At 34.9% G+C, this 16,672-nt stretch overlaps 1 protein-coding gene across 1 annotated transcript in view; it reads left to right on the top strand.

The window, feature by feature from the left end:
* The window catches only part of GLS (glutaminase), a 65,596-nt gene that overhangs the window by 27,370 nt on the left and 21,554 nt on the right, over positions 1-16,672 (top strand). Inside the window, 7 exon segments of the mRNA XM_069860755.1 lie at positions 3,596-3,628; positions 3,895-3,953; positions 5,065-5,131; positions 5,672-5,722; positions 8,160-8,336; positions 9,436-9,567; positions 11,253-11,345. Coding sequence (XP_069716856.1) covers positions 3,596-3,628; positions 3,895-3,953; positions 5,065-5,131; positions 5,672-5,722; positions 8,160-8,336; positions 9,436-9,567; positions 11,253-11,345 — 612 coding nt within the window.

The following is a 16,672-nucleotide window of genomic DNA, read 5'->3' as shown; positions in this document are numbered from 1 at the left end:
CTTTTCTTTATTTTGATGAAGTTTCCTCTCCTTCTGAGTTATTAATTTTCTTGTAATAACTTATTTTGAGTAGAACATGCATTCATATTATTTTGCTCTTGCTTTCTATTGTAATTCAAATGTGGTCACATATGCATATACTTCACACCTGAAGGACAGAAATATAACTCTTACATGTATTTGAAACAGTAATAGTATTGGTCCCAGTAGGTCACATACTGTCTGACAGTGTGCTCTTAAGTATTTCAGAGCTGAAAATGGCACGCTAAACATTCAAGGCACCAGCTCTCACAGAACAGGCCCAGACTGACAAATAAAATGACAAGTGTGTGTGAGAACGGAAAATAAAATAAAGACATTAATGTAAAGTGCACAAACATAAAAAGTGTTTTCTTGCGTTCTGACATAGTTTTCATCACAGTACAGGGGCAGGTGATAAATCTGGTTTACAAAAATAATTTCTAAGTAGACTTCTATTATTAGATTATGAACTTCTCACAATCCAGATGTTTTTATTAGCTTGACTTAGATTCAAAATTGGAGAACTATTTTAACAAGAGACACATGGTAAGAGCTTATTTGGTCTGATTGTATAAACACTGAATGTTGATCAATGAAAAGTGGCTAATATTAACTACTTTTCTAGTAAGTACTGCCTAATGTTGTTGCAAGGTCTGGTAAGTATCCATGGGTCTCTCCTTCCCTATGTACATGTAGGCATGCAACTGCTTATATTTTTCTAGTAGAGTTAGAAATAATAAAAGTACCTTAGTTGTTGTTTGTTTGTTTGTTTGTTTTTAAAAGGGAAGATCACTAAAACCAGACACAGTCAAAAAATTCAAATTTATGATTGACAGCCATAGTGTCCATTGTGATTTTAGTGTTTACAAAGTTGCATTGAGCTGTCTTCTGCAAGTTTGAATTTTCTGCCTGTCAAACTGCTTCAGTCTTAACATGTTCAATTTCATTTTGTATTCATTTGGAAATGTTTTTTCATATGTATATACACACAAGCATCGATACAGTAAGTGTGTATATGAACATATGTTCAAGTAAATGTACTAAGTGTTTGTGGAGTGAGTGCATGGAATGTTTCCTTTGATGTCCTAGACAGATAAATTGCATCTGGACTTAAATGTTTCTTAAGAAATATTCTTGCAGTGCCCCTAGCCTGGTAAGCTTAAACAATCAAGCTAAAAATAAGCAGCACTTGTCCAAGAATATAAGTTTTCTTGTCTCTCAGACTTGTGTAAATTATTATGGAAATGTTGCTCAGTATTCTTAATGTTAGGATTTTATATTTGAAATTGGATTTTAATTGTAGACTGTGTGTTGCCTCTGTTTCTTCAGCTTTTTAGGAGCAGCATACCTCTGTCAGCTGCTGAAAGAGGGAAACTAACGTTGGGGTTTTTAGTCAGTGTGTGTGTGGAAGCAAAGTTCTTGGGTTTAGTTGCATGTTACATTAAATCCATACTGAGGTCTTGGTCATATGATCACTTAGGCGAATATTTTAGATATGTGAGCAGTCTAATTCTTGTTTGACATAAAGTGCCTATACAAGTGTGTGGAACATCAAGGACTAAAACTGCATCATCTGAGTTAGTGTACAGAAGATTTTCTTCCCCAAATACAAGATTAGATTATTTTTTTTTATTACAACTTGGTGTGGAAAAAGTTTGAGCCTTCTGCCCACCATTTTATATGCTGTGAGTAAAGCCAGGTTCTTGTTGAAAGGTTAGGAACTTTTTTTCAGCTTGGAAAAAGTGAAGTATTATGTATTTATATTTTTGCAGAAAGCATGATCCCCTTCTCCCTCTTTCTTTTTTTTAACAAAAGAACTTGTTTCAATTTATTATACATGTCTAACCATACAATTATCAATGCAGCATCCCATAACTAATGCTGACCCACTTTCCCAGAAAAAGATGTTCATTGTGCATTTGAAAGGTTGAAAAGGTTTTTGTGGTTTAAATGTTGTTACATATTTTACAGCATTAGGATCTATGGAATATTTTGACAACTGCAACAGTTCAATGAAGTTGGTAATTTCTTCTTTTAATTATTTTTCATTGAACAGATTTGGAGTTAAATTTTTAAGACTTGTGTTCTGGTATATTATACAGGAACATTTTGATGAAATGTATCATGTGGTTTTTTTATCTTATTGCAAATTAGCCTCTAGGAGTAAGATTGTTAGCCTTTAAGCATAAGGTAACCACTGGTGCATAATTTTGATGAAACAGTGTGGTGTTCCTTTCAGCTAGTGATCGTACGTGTATAACTGCACATCCTCTTGTAGCAGAGCTGATGCATGGGCTTCAAAGATTATCTGCAACAGCCTAATCCACATGCAGATGGGGAAATGAGACTGGCTTTACGCATTTCATTAAGTAAACTACTGGTTGATATAAAGCTTCAGTTTTTTCCACTTCCTTCCTCATTCCTCTGCTAAAAACAGTGCAAGTAGTGTCTTGAATTGCTTGAGATACATTAAGCAGAGTTCTGTTATCTATATTGATAGTATTTTTAATACAAAAATTCTAAAAAGAACACGGATACATTAAATTACACCAGATATACAATAAACAACTGCAGATACATTGTTTCCACTTGTGTGTGTGGTGCCCTGGTTTCTTAAACTTCCTCAAAAAACTCTACTTGGCTACTTCAGAAAATGAAAAGCTGCCCCCAGCAAACCATGCTCTATTTTTTACCTCTCACCCTTCTGTCAACATTTTGCTATATGAATCTGTGAAAAGTTGCCTGTCAGAGACCTATAAAGAATTAATACATCTTTAACTGGCAGCTACTAAATTTGATAATGTTCTTAAACAGGGTTCAGGGGGAAGCCCCAAAATAACACCCCTCCCCGTCCCCAAAAAAGCCAATCCTAAGAATTAAGTTTTATTAGCATCCTTGTTAAGTTGAATTTAGATTTTTCCTTTCGTTGTTAGCACAATAATGTACCTTATGATGTGAAATTCTATTTTTCTAACTTTAATTTTTAATAGGTAGGGCATTAATCAGATATTAATCAAATCAGATATTATGCAGTTATTTTCATCATAAGGGGTAACAATTTATTTTATTTTCAATCTAAATTCCTAGTGTGGGCTCTAGCCATGGAAATACTTTAACTTCAGTAGCCTGAATTTTTCCTATGCTCAGCTCTCTTGGTAATTTGTAAGAATACATTTGGGTTACCAGTCTATATAACATTTCAGTGTTTTCATTATAATTATCCTTATTGTAATTACTTATGTATTTTTTGCTTTAACTGCTGCATTTACTTATGCTAAGCATGTCAAGTTGAGTAGAAAGCACTTAAAATAAAGCATACCGTTTTAGTTTAAGTTCATTTCCAACTTCAAGGTGTTTAGTAAGACTCTTATAGGATTATTTAAGTTAAATGATAATGAAAGATTTACTTATCTAACACTTTAATTTTTCATTAATATATGAAATGATTGTTGTACATTATTCTAAATTAGCCTCATAACTTAGTTATATGCATTAAAAATCCTAATACTGCTAAGTGAACTAAATTCCTTCCTATGTTAACAATTTTCGTAAATTATTTTTTCTTTTCTTGCAGCAAGGAGCAAATAATGCAGAAAAATTTGACTACGTAAGTTAATGTTACAACATTCCTTTTTAAACTAAATTTGTTTATAAAAGTCTCAAGATGGCTAGGGAATTGCAGATGAAATTTAACTAATTTCAAGTGTTTTGTCTTTTTATCTGTACTTGGCTGTCTAAACATTTAGTGATTTGGATTACATTTGTAGAATTGTGCTACAAGATTTAGGGTAAGGCTGGATTTGAAAGTTCATGAATTATAACTTTTTAATGTCTGAAAATGTTAGCATGCTTTTCTCCCCTCCACTCTAACAGGTGATGCAATTCATGAATAAAATGGCTGGTAATGAGTATGTTGGATTCAGTAATGCTACGTAAGTATTTTTTATGTATTTAATGAAGTTAGGTGGAAAGGGCCTCAACTGGTGGTTGGCATGTTGAGCTTATGGCAAAATTTAGTTATCTATCTTGAAACCGTCATTTCATCCCCAGCGTTAGGGGTTGTCTTTGGCTTGAAGTTTACAAGAACTGAAGCTGTGCATGTGGCTAAATCTCACTTAAAGGATCAAGTACCTCTTTGAAATGTCATTATTCTGCCTGCATGCTCTGTTGGTGCTATGGCAGAGAGCTGTAAGTGCAACAATTCCTTCCTGGCCTTCATATTAAAAATTAAACCCTGCATCTTAATGGCTCTGTATCAAATGTTAGAAAGCAATACTTTATGCAGGTAGGGCTCTATACTTTTTTTAGTTTGCCTACTTAAATTCTTTTCTAAAACAATTCCCCCAATTAACTCCATGTACAGCATTCCAAAAATCTTCAGAGCTTTCTAAGGCAGCACTGGGGAAATAATAAGGATTCCGCATAGCAGACTTCTTTCCAGGTTGCTAGTTGGCATGCACATGCAGAGAAGCTGGATGAGATGCGTGTTTTTCCTGAGCTTTGTTAGTGTAGAAGTGTTTATCCTGGAAGGAACCTGGTAGGAGAGAATTGCTTACCCTTGTATCTGTACAGATTCCTCCTTTAGGTTTCATCCTGAACCTAATCACCACAATAAACAGGGCAGCATCAGTCTGGTCACTGTTTGACCTGCAGCATGGTCCTCCAATTCTTCTCTGGCTTGGTCCGTGTTGCCACTGAATGATCCTTTCACTACAGCTTGCAGTGGGATGTTTTATTCCACTATGGCCTTTTTAGAAATGCTTCCGAGAGTAGGATCTTGTTCTCCTTTACGTATGCATACATAAGCTGACCTGGAGATTAGGCAACTGGTACTGTGTGTATTTGAGCGTCAAACCTAATTCACTCCAACTTCATGCACTGTGTTGAGCTTCTATGACAACTTCTGTCCCATTAGTAGAATGTTTGTGGTCTGAAGTAATATATTCTTTTCATGCAGCTTAATTGAATTGTGAAGTCCAGTGGTTTTTTTGAACATTTGATGAGTTGTTATGCTGTTTGTTTTTTTTTTAATTTTATTTTAAGGTTCCAGTCCGAAAGAGAGAGTGGCGATAGAAACTTTGCAATTGGCTATTACTTGAAAGAAAAAAAGGTGGATCTCTTCTTTTTATTGTATTTTGAAGGCTGTGTGGTGGGCTGTTTTTTATAGTCTGTGAAGATTTTGAATTTGTTATGTACATTGTGGCATAAATTATTCTAATATTGCATATGTTTTCATACTGTCACTCAAAATGCTTTCATTTAGGAGTGTGATACTTGGCGTCATTCTAATCAAACACTTGTAGTCTTTATTCTGTATAATAGGCATAATTTGTTTTATTTGTTGTAAAATGCATAATCACCTCCTTTACAGGTGACTTTATAAAACTAGATATATTTTGTAGTTTGATTTAAAGATATTGAAAGTGGTACTGGAAAAGATTTTAATACCTAAGTTATTGACCTGCACTGTTATTTTTAAATATGACATGGTTTAGAATTTCTACTTGTTAGATTTAAATAAATACTTCTTTTTAAATCTGCCTAATGCTTAATAAGCTGATAAAAATGTAACTTAATTTGTTTCTCCATAAAAGTGATATTTAAAAAATACAATAACATTACCTAAAGACTCTCTATTTTTCTTCCTCAGTGTTTTCCTGAAGGAACGGATATGGTTGCTATACTAGACTTCTATTTTCAGGTAACTGACTTTAAAATTGAGACTCTCATTATAGAATTAGAATTAGTATTATAAGCAGTAGAGTTGTTCTTACATATGAAGACTTTAATGACTTGTAGTTAAACTTGTCGGCTTCTGTTAATCTCTGTTTGGAAATGAGCAATGCACATTTGATGTCTCCAGATTTGCTTTTGTTTAGGTCATATACATAGGTTTCATTATTGCTAATGCAAACTAGGAATAGTGTTTACGACACTTGTAGTTAGAAGCTTAAAATGTCTTGTATTACTTCAGTAAGTTTGGCAGGCTATTTTTGCTTCTTTGGGTTGCAGCTCTGTGTTGTACTGTGAAGTACTTTAAACTGTGTAACTAAAATAGTATATGCATGCTCTATTGTAAGCTAAGGGGTAGTCTTATAAATGAAATAATATGAAATTCTCCTCCATTTTGTTTAATTCAGTGCTTATGAGTAAACCAAAAAATCTAGCCATAGATATTCTCCCCTCTCCCCTCATTTTGTTGTTTTTTTTTTTAATGCACTTTCAGCAAGTTGTTTGCAACTGTCACAAAATGGGAATTTGGCAAGTGTGAACTATTTCCTCAGTAAGGGTTTTCTAATGTTAAAGCATTCACAACTTGGTCAGCTCTGCAGCACGTAGTTCTCAAGAGGCAGTTTGCTTTGTGTTGCTGACTCGCTCTGTCTGGGATAGTTTAAAACAAAATTCCAGAGTTTAGTTCTCAAAATGAATATGCTTTTGATGTGTGAGACTTGTGCTTGCTTACGTAAATCATAAACAATATTTTTTTTAAATTGCAAATTTTATCTGAGTTTTTTTGTATTGGGATGCGCCTGCCTTAATTGTTCAATTGAATGGCTGTTTATGAAGTCAGGTACGTGTGATAAGTCTTAGCGGACCTCTTGTTGAGCTGGAGACTAGGTATAAGGCAATGGTCTGTTCTGAACTTCTGCTATTACAGAACAAAACTCATAATTGATTTGAATTTATTGTTAAAATAGTCTTTTAAAATGCTTCCTATCCCACTGCCTCAGGTCCTGATATGCTTCTGAGTGCAAAGCTATTCATGCCAGAATTAACATTTCTGATGTATTTTAATTTGGCCTCATTTTCATGCATTGGTCTCTAATTTCATGACTGCGTGTCATTCTTTTTTTTTTCCTTGCAAAAATCCCCTTTTCACTCCATACTCAGAAAAAGGGCAGCTCATACATGAGTGGCAATTCTGTTTTCTTCTCACTGTACACCGCTTACTTTCCAATACTCTACCCAGATTCTACTTAAAAGGCCAGTTAGTTCTTTTCTTTGGGTTTTCTGCAACACTTCTTCTTCCCTTGTGTAATTGGGAAGTTTCTGAACAGGAATAAACTTATTTTCCTATTGTCTCTGTAAAGTGAGGATGCGTTTTTCTCATTAGAGAATGGAGGTACAAAATGCAGGTGCTTAAACTGAGAACCTAGAAACACTTTTTTTTTTTTTTTAAAGTAGGTGTTATTGTGTAATACTTCATATGTTTAAAACACAGTTGCCATTTTAGATGCGTCTCTGACAATCTCTTGATTTGCAACTCCTGTTGATTGGACTAGGATGTATTGAGTTTGGCACCCGGAAAATAAGAATTCCAGGTAGTAACCACTCATGCAAACTTGGCTTAGGTAACTTCATGAAGTATCATGTAATGACTGTTTGGCAAAAGCAAGAATACAAGCACTAGTTTGTTTACTTTGCAGAGTAGCATTTCAGCTTCAGGTTGAAACCAGCTTATCTTTTGGTTTCTGCAGAAATGAGGCAGCATCAGGTGATGGCATCATATCACATTTCCTGATGTGTCACCAAAGTATGTATAGTTTGTACTGAAGCAGGGATCCTGGGAGGAACTATCGTGTGGTCGTATCATTAATGTATCAGAAAACGTATCTGAGAGAAAGGTGAAATAAGGCTGCATCAGCAGGAAGTGCTGGCATTAAGACTTGCATGTGCTAGAGTTTGCAGCTTTAAAATGTACTTTTAATAGATATGTGTGGTCTTCTAAGGCTTAAAAAAAAAAGCCACACAGAACAAACTCAAATTGGAAAAAAAGCAGTCATTCTGTGGCTTTGCCATTTAAGCAGATGCAAAATACTGAGATTGTTTACCAGGCCTCTTCCTCTCAAAGAAACATAATGGAGGGTGGGGGGAGGAAACAAGTGGAGACACTAACCCATGTAAAATACTATCCCGGAACTATTAAGAGGGCTTACAGACACTGTTGCTGGGATCTTTATAGTAGGAGGATTTGGACCATATTAATTGATGCTACTAGCGTTACCTGTAACAAATGTTATGCTACAGATTATTTTATGAAATACTATTTCTATAGAAAGATATTGTTGAGCCTGCTATAGTTGGCCTTATTGTGCTAGAAGTGTCAGTTCTTATAATCTCAATTTCTCTTTCATAAGCTTTGCTCAATAGAAGTAACGTGTGAGTCGGCAAGTGTGATGGCAGCAACTCTGGCTAATGGTGGCTTTTGCCCAATCACTGGTGAAAGAGTACTGAGTCCTGAAGCAGTCCGGAATACCTTGAGTTTAATGCATTCCTGTGGCATGTATGACTTCTCAGGGCAGTTTGCTTTCCATGTAAGTAGTTTTCAGATATTAATTATAACTGACTATGAAGATTAATCTGTGCTATTGGTTTCCATGTTTCAGGGCTGGTTTGCTTGCTTCTGGGGTAATGGAGGGGGCGTTACATGATTGTTTAGAAATTGAACAAGCTGTATTGGAAAATGTCGCACCATACCTTTTAGTAGTTATTATTTTTTGCCACTTCAGCTCACCTTTGGGAATCCTTTTAATGTTGTTACATAAATGTTGTCATTTAAGAGAGGTTGTTCATGAGAGAAGACAGGTGATTGATGCAGATGTAACTGGAGACAGCATAATTGAAGGAGTCCTGCTATATAGGAGTAAAGGATAGCAGAAAGCCGTTGCAGACAGTTACTTCTCCTTTGTTGACTTCAGCTGTTTCATGAATTGTTTGCGTGTGCTGTAAGAGTGCCTTTCCTATATAGGATATGTACTGTGCTTTTGTCTTCCAGCAGTAAGTTGGACTGCAAGATTTACTGCATGTTATTTGTATTTCCAGCAATTTGTTACAAGCATTTTTAGGTTTTCCTCATTGCATATATGTGAAATTTATTATAATGCTTTATATGACCTAAAAGTTACTGTTTACTGAGCTATGGGGTTATGACATGTGTTAGTTGCTATAGGAAAAAAGCAACTGGAAAAATACAGGTTGTAAATAAATAGGTTATTGTAAGGCTTCATGGAGAGAGTCTTCTGTTTTCTTGGAGGTTTGATGTTTGCCTTTTCCAGTCAAAGTTTTTTAATGTATATAGCTTTGTACTACTCCCTTGTTGAAAAAACTGTTCATCAAAGATACACTTGGGTACTACTGCTTAGTCATAATAATTGCTTTTTTACAGTAGATTGGAATTGTCTTTTTCACTCTAATACTGACTCTGTTACTGAGAGCAAATAACTTCCTGATGGCGGACCTTGGACTGCCGTGAACTCTGCTTCAGGTTATTGTCTATGTAAAAAGAGATAAGTAATAAAACTTTTCCAGATCTATGTTTTATAAATGTTGCATAATCTTCAGTAAAATGCTATGGCATTGTATTACAGTAGAGAAGAATTTGCAGAGGACCATAACTATGTAATTATTCTGTAGGTTGGTCTTCCTGCAAAATCTGGAGTTGCTGGTGGGATTCTTCTGGTTGTTCCTAATGTCATGGGCTTGATGTGCTGGTCACCTCCTTTGGACAAGATGGGCAACAGTGTTAAAGGAATTCACTTTTGTCATGTAAGCAGCATTGCCTTTGGTGTTTGTTTTTTTTTTGCCTTTGCAGCTGATGCTTAGTGAACTTCAGTTAGTATAGCTGAGATACGGTTGAATTAAGTAGTGATTCATTGCCCTTCCATACATAGCAAGATTTTTCTGATCCAAGGATGAAAGGCCAAGAAAGGATGTTTGCATTTTAGTAATTAGTAATACTAATTCAGTGAGCATTTAGAAAACACAATGCCAAAAACACTGGAGAAATTTCTCATGTTCTTTGAAAAGAACACTTCATGAAGTAACGAAGGAGCTGGTCTTCTCTATGCTGCATTAGAAGCTGTAGAGCTTTTGTTATAGACTTCTTTTCCTCTGCAGTCATAAAGCAAATAATTTTCAAAACATCGGAAATGCAACTCCTATTTCATTACAATAAAAGAAAAAGGTGCTTGTGAAATACTGCTTTTCTGATGTGTTTTTTTAGAACAGTTTTTTGTGACATGAAAAAGTTTTCATACATTAGACCCTGTTGTATGGCAAGCTCTTCCTAGCTTGAAGTCTTGCTTTTGAAAGGGCTGTAGACAGTCTGTCAATAGCAGCATTAGAGGCAGGAGAGATTTTGTAGAGTATTTCATAATGATTAGTAAAGTTGTTTTGAGAGAGGGGATGTTTTTGTAGAGGATAATGTTGAAAAAGAAATAGTGTCTTTCTTATTTTCTCCCTAAAACCTCCTTGTGATACTGATGAAGTAATTACAAATCGGGAAAAAAGTCTCATAAAAGAATAGTTGGCTCTCTAGAGACTTACAGGAAATGTAAGATATTTGTAATGCATTGGAAGTTGAAGGCATAACCAGTTTTTTTCTGATTGGGATTTTTGTTTTTGTTTTGGGGTTTGTTTTGTGTGTTTTAAAGTAGTGATAACAGTTAAGCTGCAGTGATAAAATTCTGGATGGACTTCAGTTACTGGGGTGAAAACTTGTGTGACTACATCTTCACTTAGTAACTGTAGCATGGGATTTACAGTATGCAAGGGTTTAGTTCATGTGGATGAGCAGCAGTTAAAAATTCTCATACTTCTATTTATCTAACATCTGTGCTGGTGCAAATTAAGAATACTAAGAAGTTATGATTTCCAGTTTAAAAGCTTTTAAAATATTTCATATGAAATAGCCTTGTATTTGGTAATTTAAATAGAAAATCATTGAGTAGGAAATAGGTGAAGGATTTACTGCATTTATTCTGTGTTATAGTACCCAGGAAGTGATAGAGGATTATGGCATACAAGTAACGCTAATGTAATCCTCACTTTTAAAATTACAACAGAGTAGCAAAGTTCTGTAATTATAAACTTTGTTACCCGTTTTCTTTTTCATCTTTTGATTGAATATTAAAGTTTTAGCCCCGGTTACTCTTCCTGTTCCTAAAGTGTTTAATAAAGCTGGAGTAGTAATGTATTAAAATAGATGTTTTGCAATTTGCCACCTGATTTATATTTCTTTAAAAAGGAGTATGAAGTTGTTTTTATAACTTGATCATATTACTGCATTATGTTCAAAGGGCATTTGTACTAATTTATTAAATAAGCTTCTCCTGTGACTGCTTTAAATTACCAGGGTATGATGTAAAGCATCAGTGGTAGTATCATTAGAATCTCATATGTGTTTGACTATCATATGTGAGTAATAATATATGTTCTCTGATTATTCACAGGATCTGGTTTCTTTGTGCAATTTCCATAACTACGATAATTTGAGACACTTTGCAAAAAAGCTTGATCCTCGCAGAGAAGGTGGTGATCAGCGGGTAAGTTAAAATGTGTGTTAGTGAGTATTGCTTGTAGAAATTAGAAGAAATATGGCATGTTCTTCTCTAAATGCAGAGCTGCTCAATGACATGTATTGCATCAAAGCTTTTGGATAAACTAGCTTATTTACATTATTGGTGGACGCTTACCTGGGTGGACCACACTGTGACAGGGTTTTGTGAAGTAGAGTTTCATATCAGATGTTTAACTCCGTTTCATGCAGTTCATCTCCCTTGCCAGAGTAAATATATGGTATCTGATAAAAGCAGCAGAGTTTTACTGTTCTGGTTGCTTTTAATAAAGACTTGACCAGCTGGCGGGCTTAGCCTTTCTATTCTGTGCTGCAGTGCAGAAGGTGTATGTTCAGCATTTTTTCGCAGTGATCTCTGTGAGACTGTGTGACTTGCTGAGAGTTGCACAGGCAGAGAATTCAGATTGTAGACAAGTGCCTGTTACTAAGGAAGTGGTATAAGCAATCTCTTGGAATTAATTGAGTCCACTCCAGCTACATGTTCAGAAGATAAAAACGTGAGGGTTCTTGAGATAAGGAAAGCCTCTTTGCTTTCATTACTGTTAATGTCTTAGCTAAGGCACAAAGATTTCAGTAGGGGAAGATACAGTAGAATGATTTTTAAAATGCTTCTATTTGCATGTGTACATCTAAGAAGTACCCAATTTGGAATTTGAATTTTTTATAACTGGAAAAGGGAAAATAACATTTTATATTGAGGTGAAAAACACGAGTCTGTTATCATTGACTGCAAGTATGGATTTTTTTCCTTCAAATACACTAATAAATAATGTATGTTGCTTGAACAACTAGCATTCCTTTGGACCAATGGACTATGAGAATCTCCAGCAAGAACTTGCTTTAAAAGAAACAATATGGAAAAAAGTGTCACCTGAATCAAACGAGGACATCTCCAGAACCGTAGTGTATAGAATGGAAGGTCGAGGAGAGCAAAACTAAACAAATGGGTTATAGTTTCATTAAATTCTTCATTTGAAAAACCCTCAAGCATCTCTAGATTTAACTTCAATTTGAATATTGTTTGCCTGGTGTTTTATTTATATATACATTTTTTGTAAATGCTGTATGCTATACCAAAAAGATTGTCAAAGTTCAAGGTTGGGGGGAAAGCACATGCAAACATCAAAAACCAAAACTGATAACTGACTTTTGTAGTTACTTTGAAACACATTTACTTAAAAAAAAAAGAAAGAAAGAAAAAAAAAGGTAAATATGAATGTCTTCAAAGATATACCACTTTGGTGTATATCTGTTTATTTTTGTTTATATCTGAGAATTTTAAGTAAATTAACTCTAGAGCTAAGCAAGAACTTAGTATGTGTCCTCTGATTAGGGTCAACATGTAAAGATAAAAGATTTTTAATTAAAATGTAAAGTAAAATAGTGTCAGAAAAATGCAGCAAATTCATGAATCTAATTTTTTTATTAAGTGGAGATAGGTTCTGAGTCATGTTATTATTTTATCCTTTTTTAGTATTATTGTATCCTCTTTTTTTAGCTTAAAAATTGTTTCAAACAGAAATTAATCCTTTTGAAATGCCATTCTAGTGAATCTTATTTTTTTTTTTAATCAGACCTTTAATGATGGTTAGTGCTATCATTTAAATAAAGAGAGCAAAAGTGGCTGGGGAGGACTGGGAGAAGGGGAGGAAGAATCTGCCTTGTTTGCAAGTTAACTAATGCAGCAAAACAAGTTCTGGCTGAACTATTCCCAATATCTTGCTCACTGCTCGTACTGCCAGCTGGTAGCTATGACTCAGGAGGCTGCCTTCTGAATACTGCTGTGCTCCACCCTAAAGAGGAATGTAAGCAATCTGGGTTTGAGAGTGGCAACCAGCTGAGCAGAGAGCAGGAAATATATTTGAGAGCAAAGCAGATAGGTAGATATTATTAAAACTGTTTAAAATTAACTTATTTTTCAAGTGCTAATACGTGTTCATGTTCAAACATACAATCAGAGGTTTCATTTACTTGCACATGAGCAACTCTTTTAAAAGTTATGGTGAATTGCTGCTTATAATAATAATTGAATGGTTGGACTCAATGATCTGGTGGGTCTCTTCCAACCTGGTTATTCTATGATTCTGTGGTTCTGTAAGAATGATAGTAAGTCTGTACCTCTGTCAGCCTGCTAAGAAGCAGGATTTGCGATCTTCTACAGGCAACCACATCTCTCATCTGCATAATTAAGTAATTTTGAGTATCTCGAGTAGCGTGTTGCTTGAAATAGTATACAGACTCAATAAGCAATGCTGGACAGAGGGCACAGGCTTGTTAAATTCTTGTACCTATTAGATTCTTGATAATGCTGAAAATCTTATAAAATTATTCTCTATAAAGTTTTCCCCTTTAGAAGTTTGCAAATAATTTGTTGTTCTCACTCCCAGTACACATCATGCCGAGGCCTGCCCTATAAAACTGCAGAAAACTTGTCCATATAACGATAAACGGTCTTAACAGCCAGAGTATCTTAAGAGACAATGACAGATAATTTGTTGGTATAATAACACCCTCACCCCTTCTCCCTGCCCTCTCCTAATATCCCTCTCCCTTTTTAGTTTATCAAAAACTCCAAAGTGCATTCATATGTGAGTTTTGCATAAGGGGAGAGTTGTTTTTTTCTTGCTTCTCTTGACCCTTTTTGATGCCTGTCAGTTCACGAAGATGTGTAAAGCAAAGGTGATGTTCTCTGGGAGAGCAAGCTGTTCTTAATTACTCTGTTTAGGTATTGTTAGTTTTACATATACATTTGGAATAAGCTCTGACTAAACCCTGAATAATCTTCATCTAGCAGTGTATTGTAAAAGGATGGGCTTCTTGTCTTTGAAGCCTAAGATTAAAAGGTTTAAGCAAAACAATACAGAACATCAATCTTCAGTGGGTTTGAAGTCCTGTTGGGGTGAAGAGGTAGATCTGTGGTGCAGATATCCTTAATAAATATCATCTATAAATTGCTGAATAATAGCAGTTTCATAAGGTTAGGTTTGTCAGTGCTTATCCTGAAAATAAAGTAAAATAAGCAAAGATGTAGTCTTTACTTATAAAAATGTCTCACCTGTTTGAGGATTATACAAGTATTCAGATCCTGCAAAACTGTGTGTCTGAAATACCCTCAGCTGCTGGGGGGAGACATAACATGTCTGTGCTGCTAATGAGAAGTATTTACAGTGATGATATGTTTCTCGTTAAATTACTGGTTTAATTAAAAAAAGAAAATGTGTGATGCAGGATTTGCTTGGTAATTCTACCGTTTTTTTCTGATTTGTAGTATGATTTGAAGCTAATTCTAAAAAACGGGTTGAAGATGGAAAATTGTTCCATCTGGGTTTCAACTTGAAAATAAAAATCTTGCCCATATTTGTGTTCATCAGTTAATACAAAACTGGGCGTAGAAGCAAGTCCTGCATGGGAAATAGAAAATTAAGGAGACTACAAGGTTTTTAATATGCATAATAACAATATTTAGGGTACAGCTTACACAATCTTTACTTTAGATCTATGTAATACAGTTCTGTAATAGATGTTTTTTGAAGCCTGTCTCAGAATTTAAGCCAGCCTCTAGTTAAGAGGGGTCAGGAGGAGACCCCTTTGGACCAATTATTATGTAACTTGCCTACGCTCACAGTTTTTTGTTCTGGCCTGCCATGCCTGCAGATGGCTCGTGTTCCTGGCAGGGTATGTAGACAGCTGGGTCCATAGTTAGGTCTGCCATGAGGACTTACCCATGCCCGTGTTGTGTTTGGTGAGCGGATCTGAATGACTGCGGTGCTAGAGGCTAGTTATTGAATGTTCTGAGTCTGCAACCGTTTTAGTGTTCACCTGTGCTACAGTAATAGCAATTCTTGATATTCAAGCATTTTAGCTCATTGTTTGTTTTTCTTTGTCAGCATCATTAACATTTCATTAGAAATGTAAATGCTTTTTAAAATTTTATTTTAGCATTTGTGTTGTACTTTTTGGCTCAGTTGTTAAGTTACCTGTCTTGTTTTCCATTTTTCATTTGCATTGTATGTTATTTATGTATCTTAATTTCTAGCATGCTTATTTTTGTATTGTTTAATAAATTTATTTTAAGCTGATTTTTATTGTATTTTTTTCTCTCGATGGAGAACAGATTTGTTCAAACACATTTTTGAGACTTAAGTGAGATAGTCAGCACTCCATTCTAAAAAAAGATAAAGTTCTGGAAAAGTAGATGGAATGAGCAGATTTAGTTAAACCGGTCATCAAAAACCTTCGTAAGGTTTCTTAAACATTTTGAACAATAATCTAATTTTTTTTTCTCTTAACTGTTATCTTAGAAAGTTGAAAGCAAAAATCAAAGCAGCAAAACTTTCTCAGTGTGACTTTTCTAATAAAAAAGTCAAGGTGCAGTAGTTTATTAATGTTGCTATGGATTCGTGTGGTTTAGAAGATACTAATGCAGTCACTTGGAAAATATGTGGTTAATTGTACCAGTGCCAGGGTAGTAACTGTAGATACTGAACATTACAAAATGAAAAATATAGCTTGTAATAAATCATGCATGGCAAGGAAGGTGTTCCAAACCCCACATCCTTGTACTGTCAACAGTGGGATCTGAACAATGGTTCGATGAATCTGGGTTCCTGGCAAAGCACTTGCCATTTGTCTTGGGCTTACTTTTTTTTTGTGTGTGAAAATTTATTCAAGATTCTAAATAGTATTTATAATGTGATGGTTCTGAGGTATGATTTTGTCCCTAGGGACATGAATATACTAAGAAGGGCTGTAATTATTAATGCAGCGTCTCTGTAGATAGGTTTATAAACTGTAGTTACTTGTACTGTGTTTTTAAAACAAGCTGTATAAAATGGCACGTATCAAAAGAGTTTAAGCATTATAAAGGAAAGGAAAGGTAGAAGAGTAAAAGATACAAAGAGAACTACAGTTGATTTATTGTAGAAATATTTTGGCTCTTACTTTGGTTTTCATTGTGCATTTTGTAGCAAAAGACCAGTGGGTCGCTAGATGAATAAAAAGGCAATGGAGTTGGAAGAGGGTGGGCAAGAGGGGGGATAGGGTATGTTGTTTGTTGTTCTTATTTCTCTTGGTCTTGATACATACATGTCATTGATGCACAGTGGTTAACTGAGCAAAGTAGTTAATTATGAGCTTAGTAATTTATATATTGTGTTTTAGTATCCTAAACTATTACTTGTCAGCTTTTACTATTTTGTTTTTTAAATTTTGTTTAAATATTTCTGTACTTTTCTGGTGGGAGTTCAGAAGCAGTTATTCTAGTGAAAGAAGAGACTTTTTTCATCGGAGTTCTTA

Source organism: Phaenicophaeus curvirostris, chromosome 7, assembly GCF_032191515.1.
Source record: "Phaenicophaeus curvirostris isolate KB17595 chromosome 7, BPBGC_Pcur_1.0, whole genome shotgun sequence".
Classification (NCBI taxonomy): Eukaryota; Metazoa; Chordata; class Aves; order Cuculiformes; family Cuculidae; genus Phaenicophaeus; species Phaenicophaeus curvirostris.
Note: the sequence above shows the minus strand (reverse complement) of the source record. Positions and strands in the feature narration are given on the sequence as shown.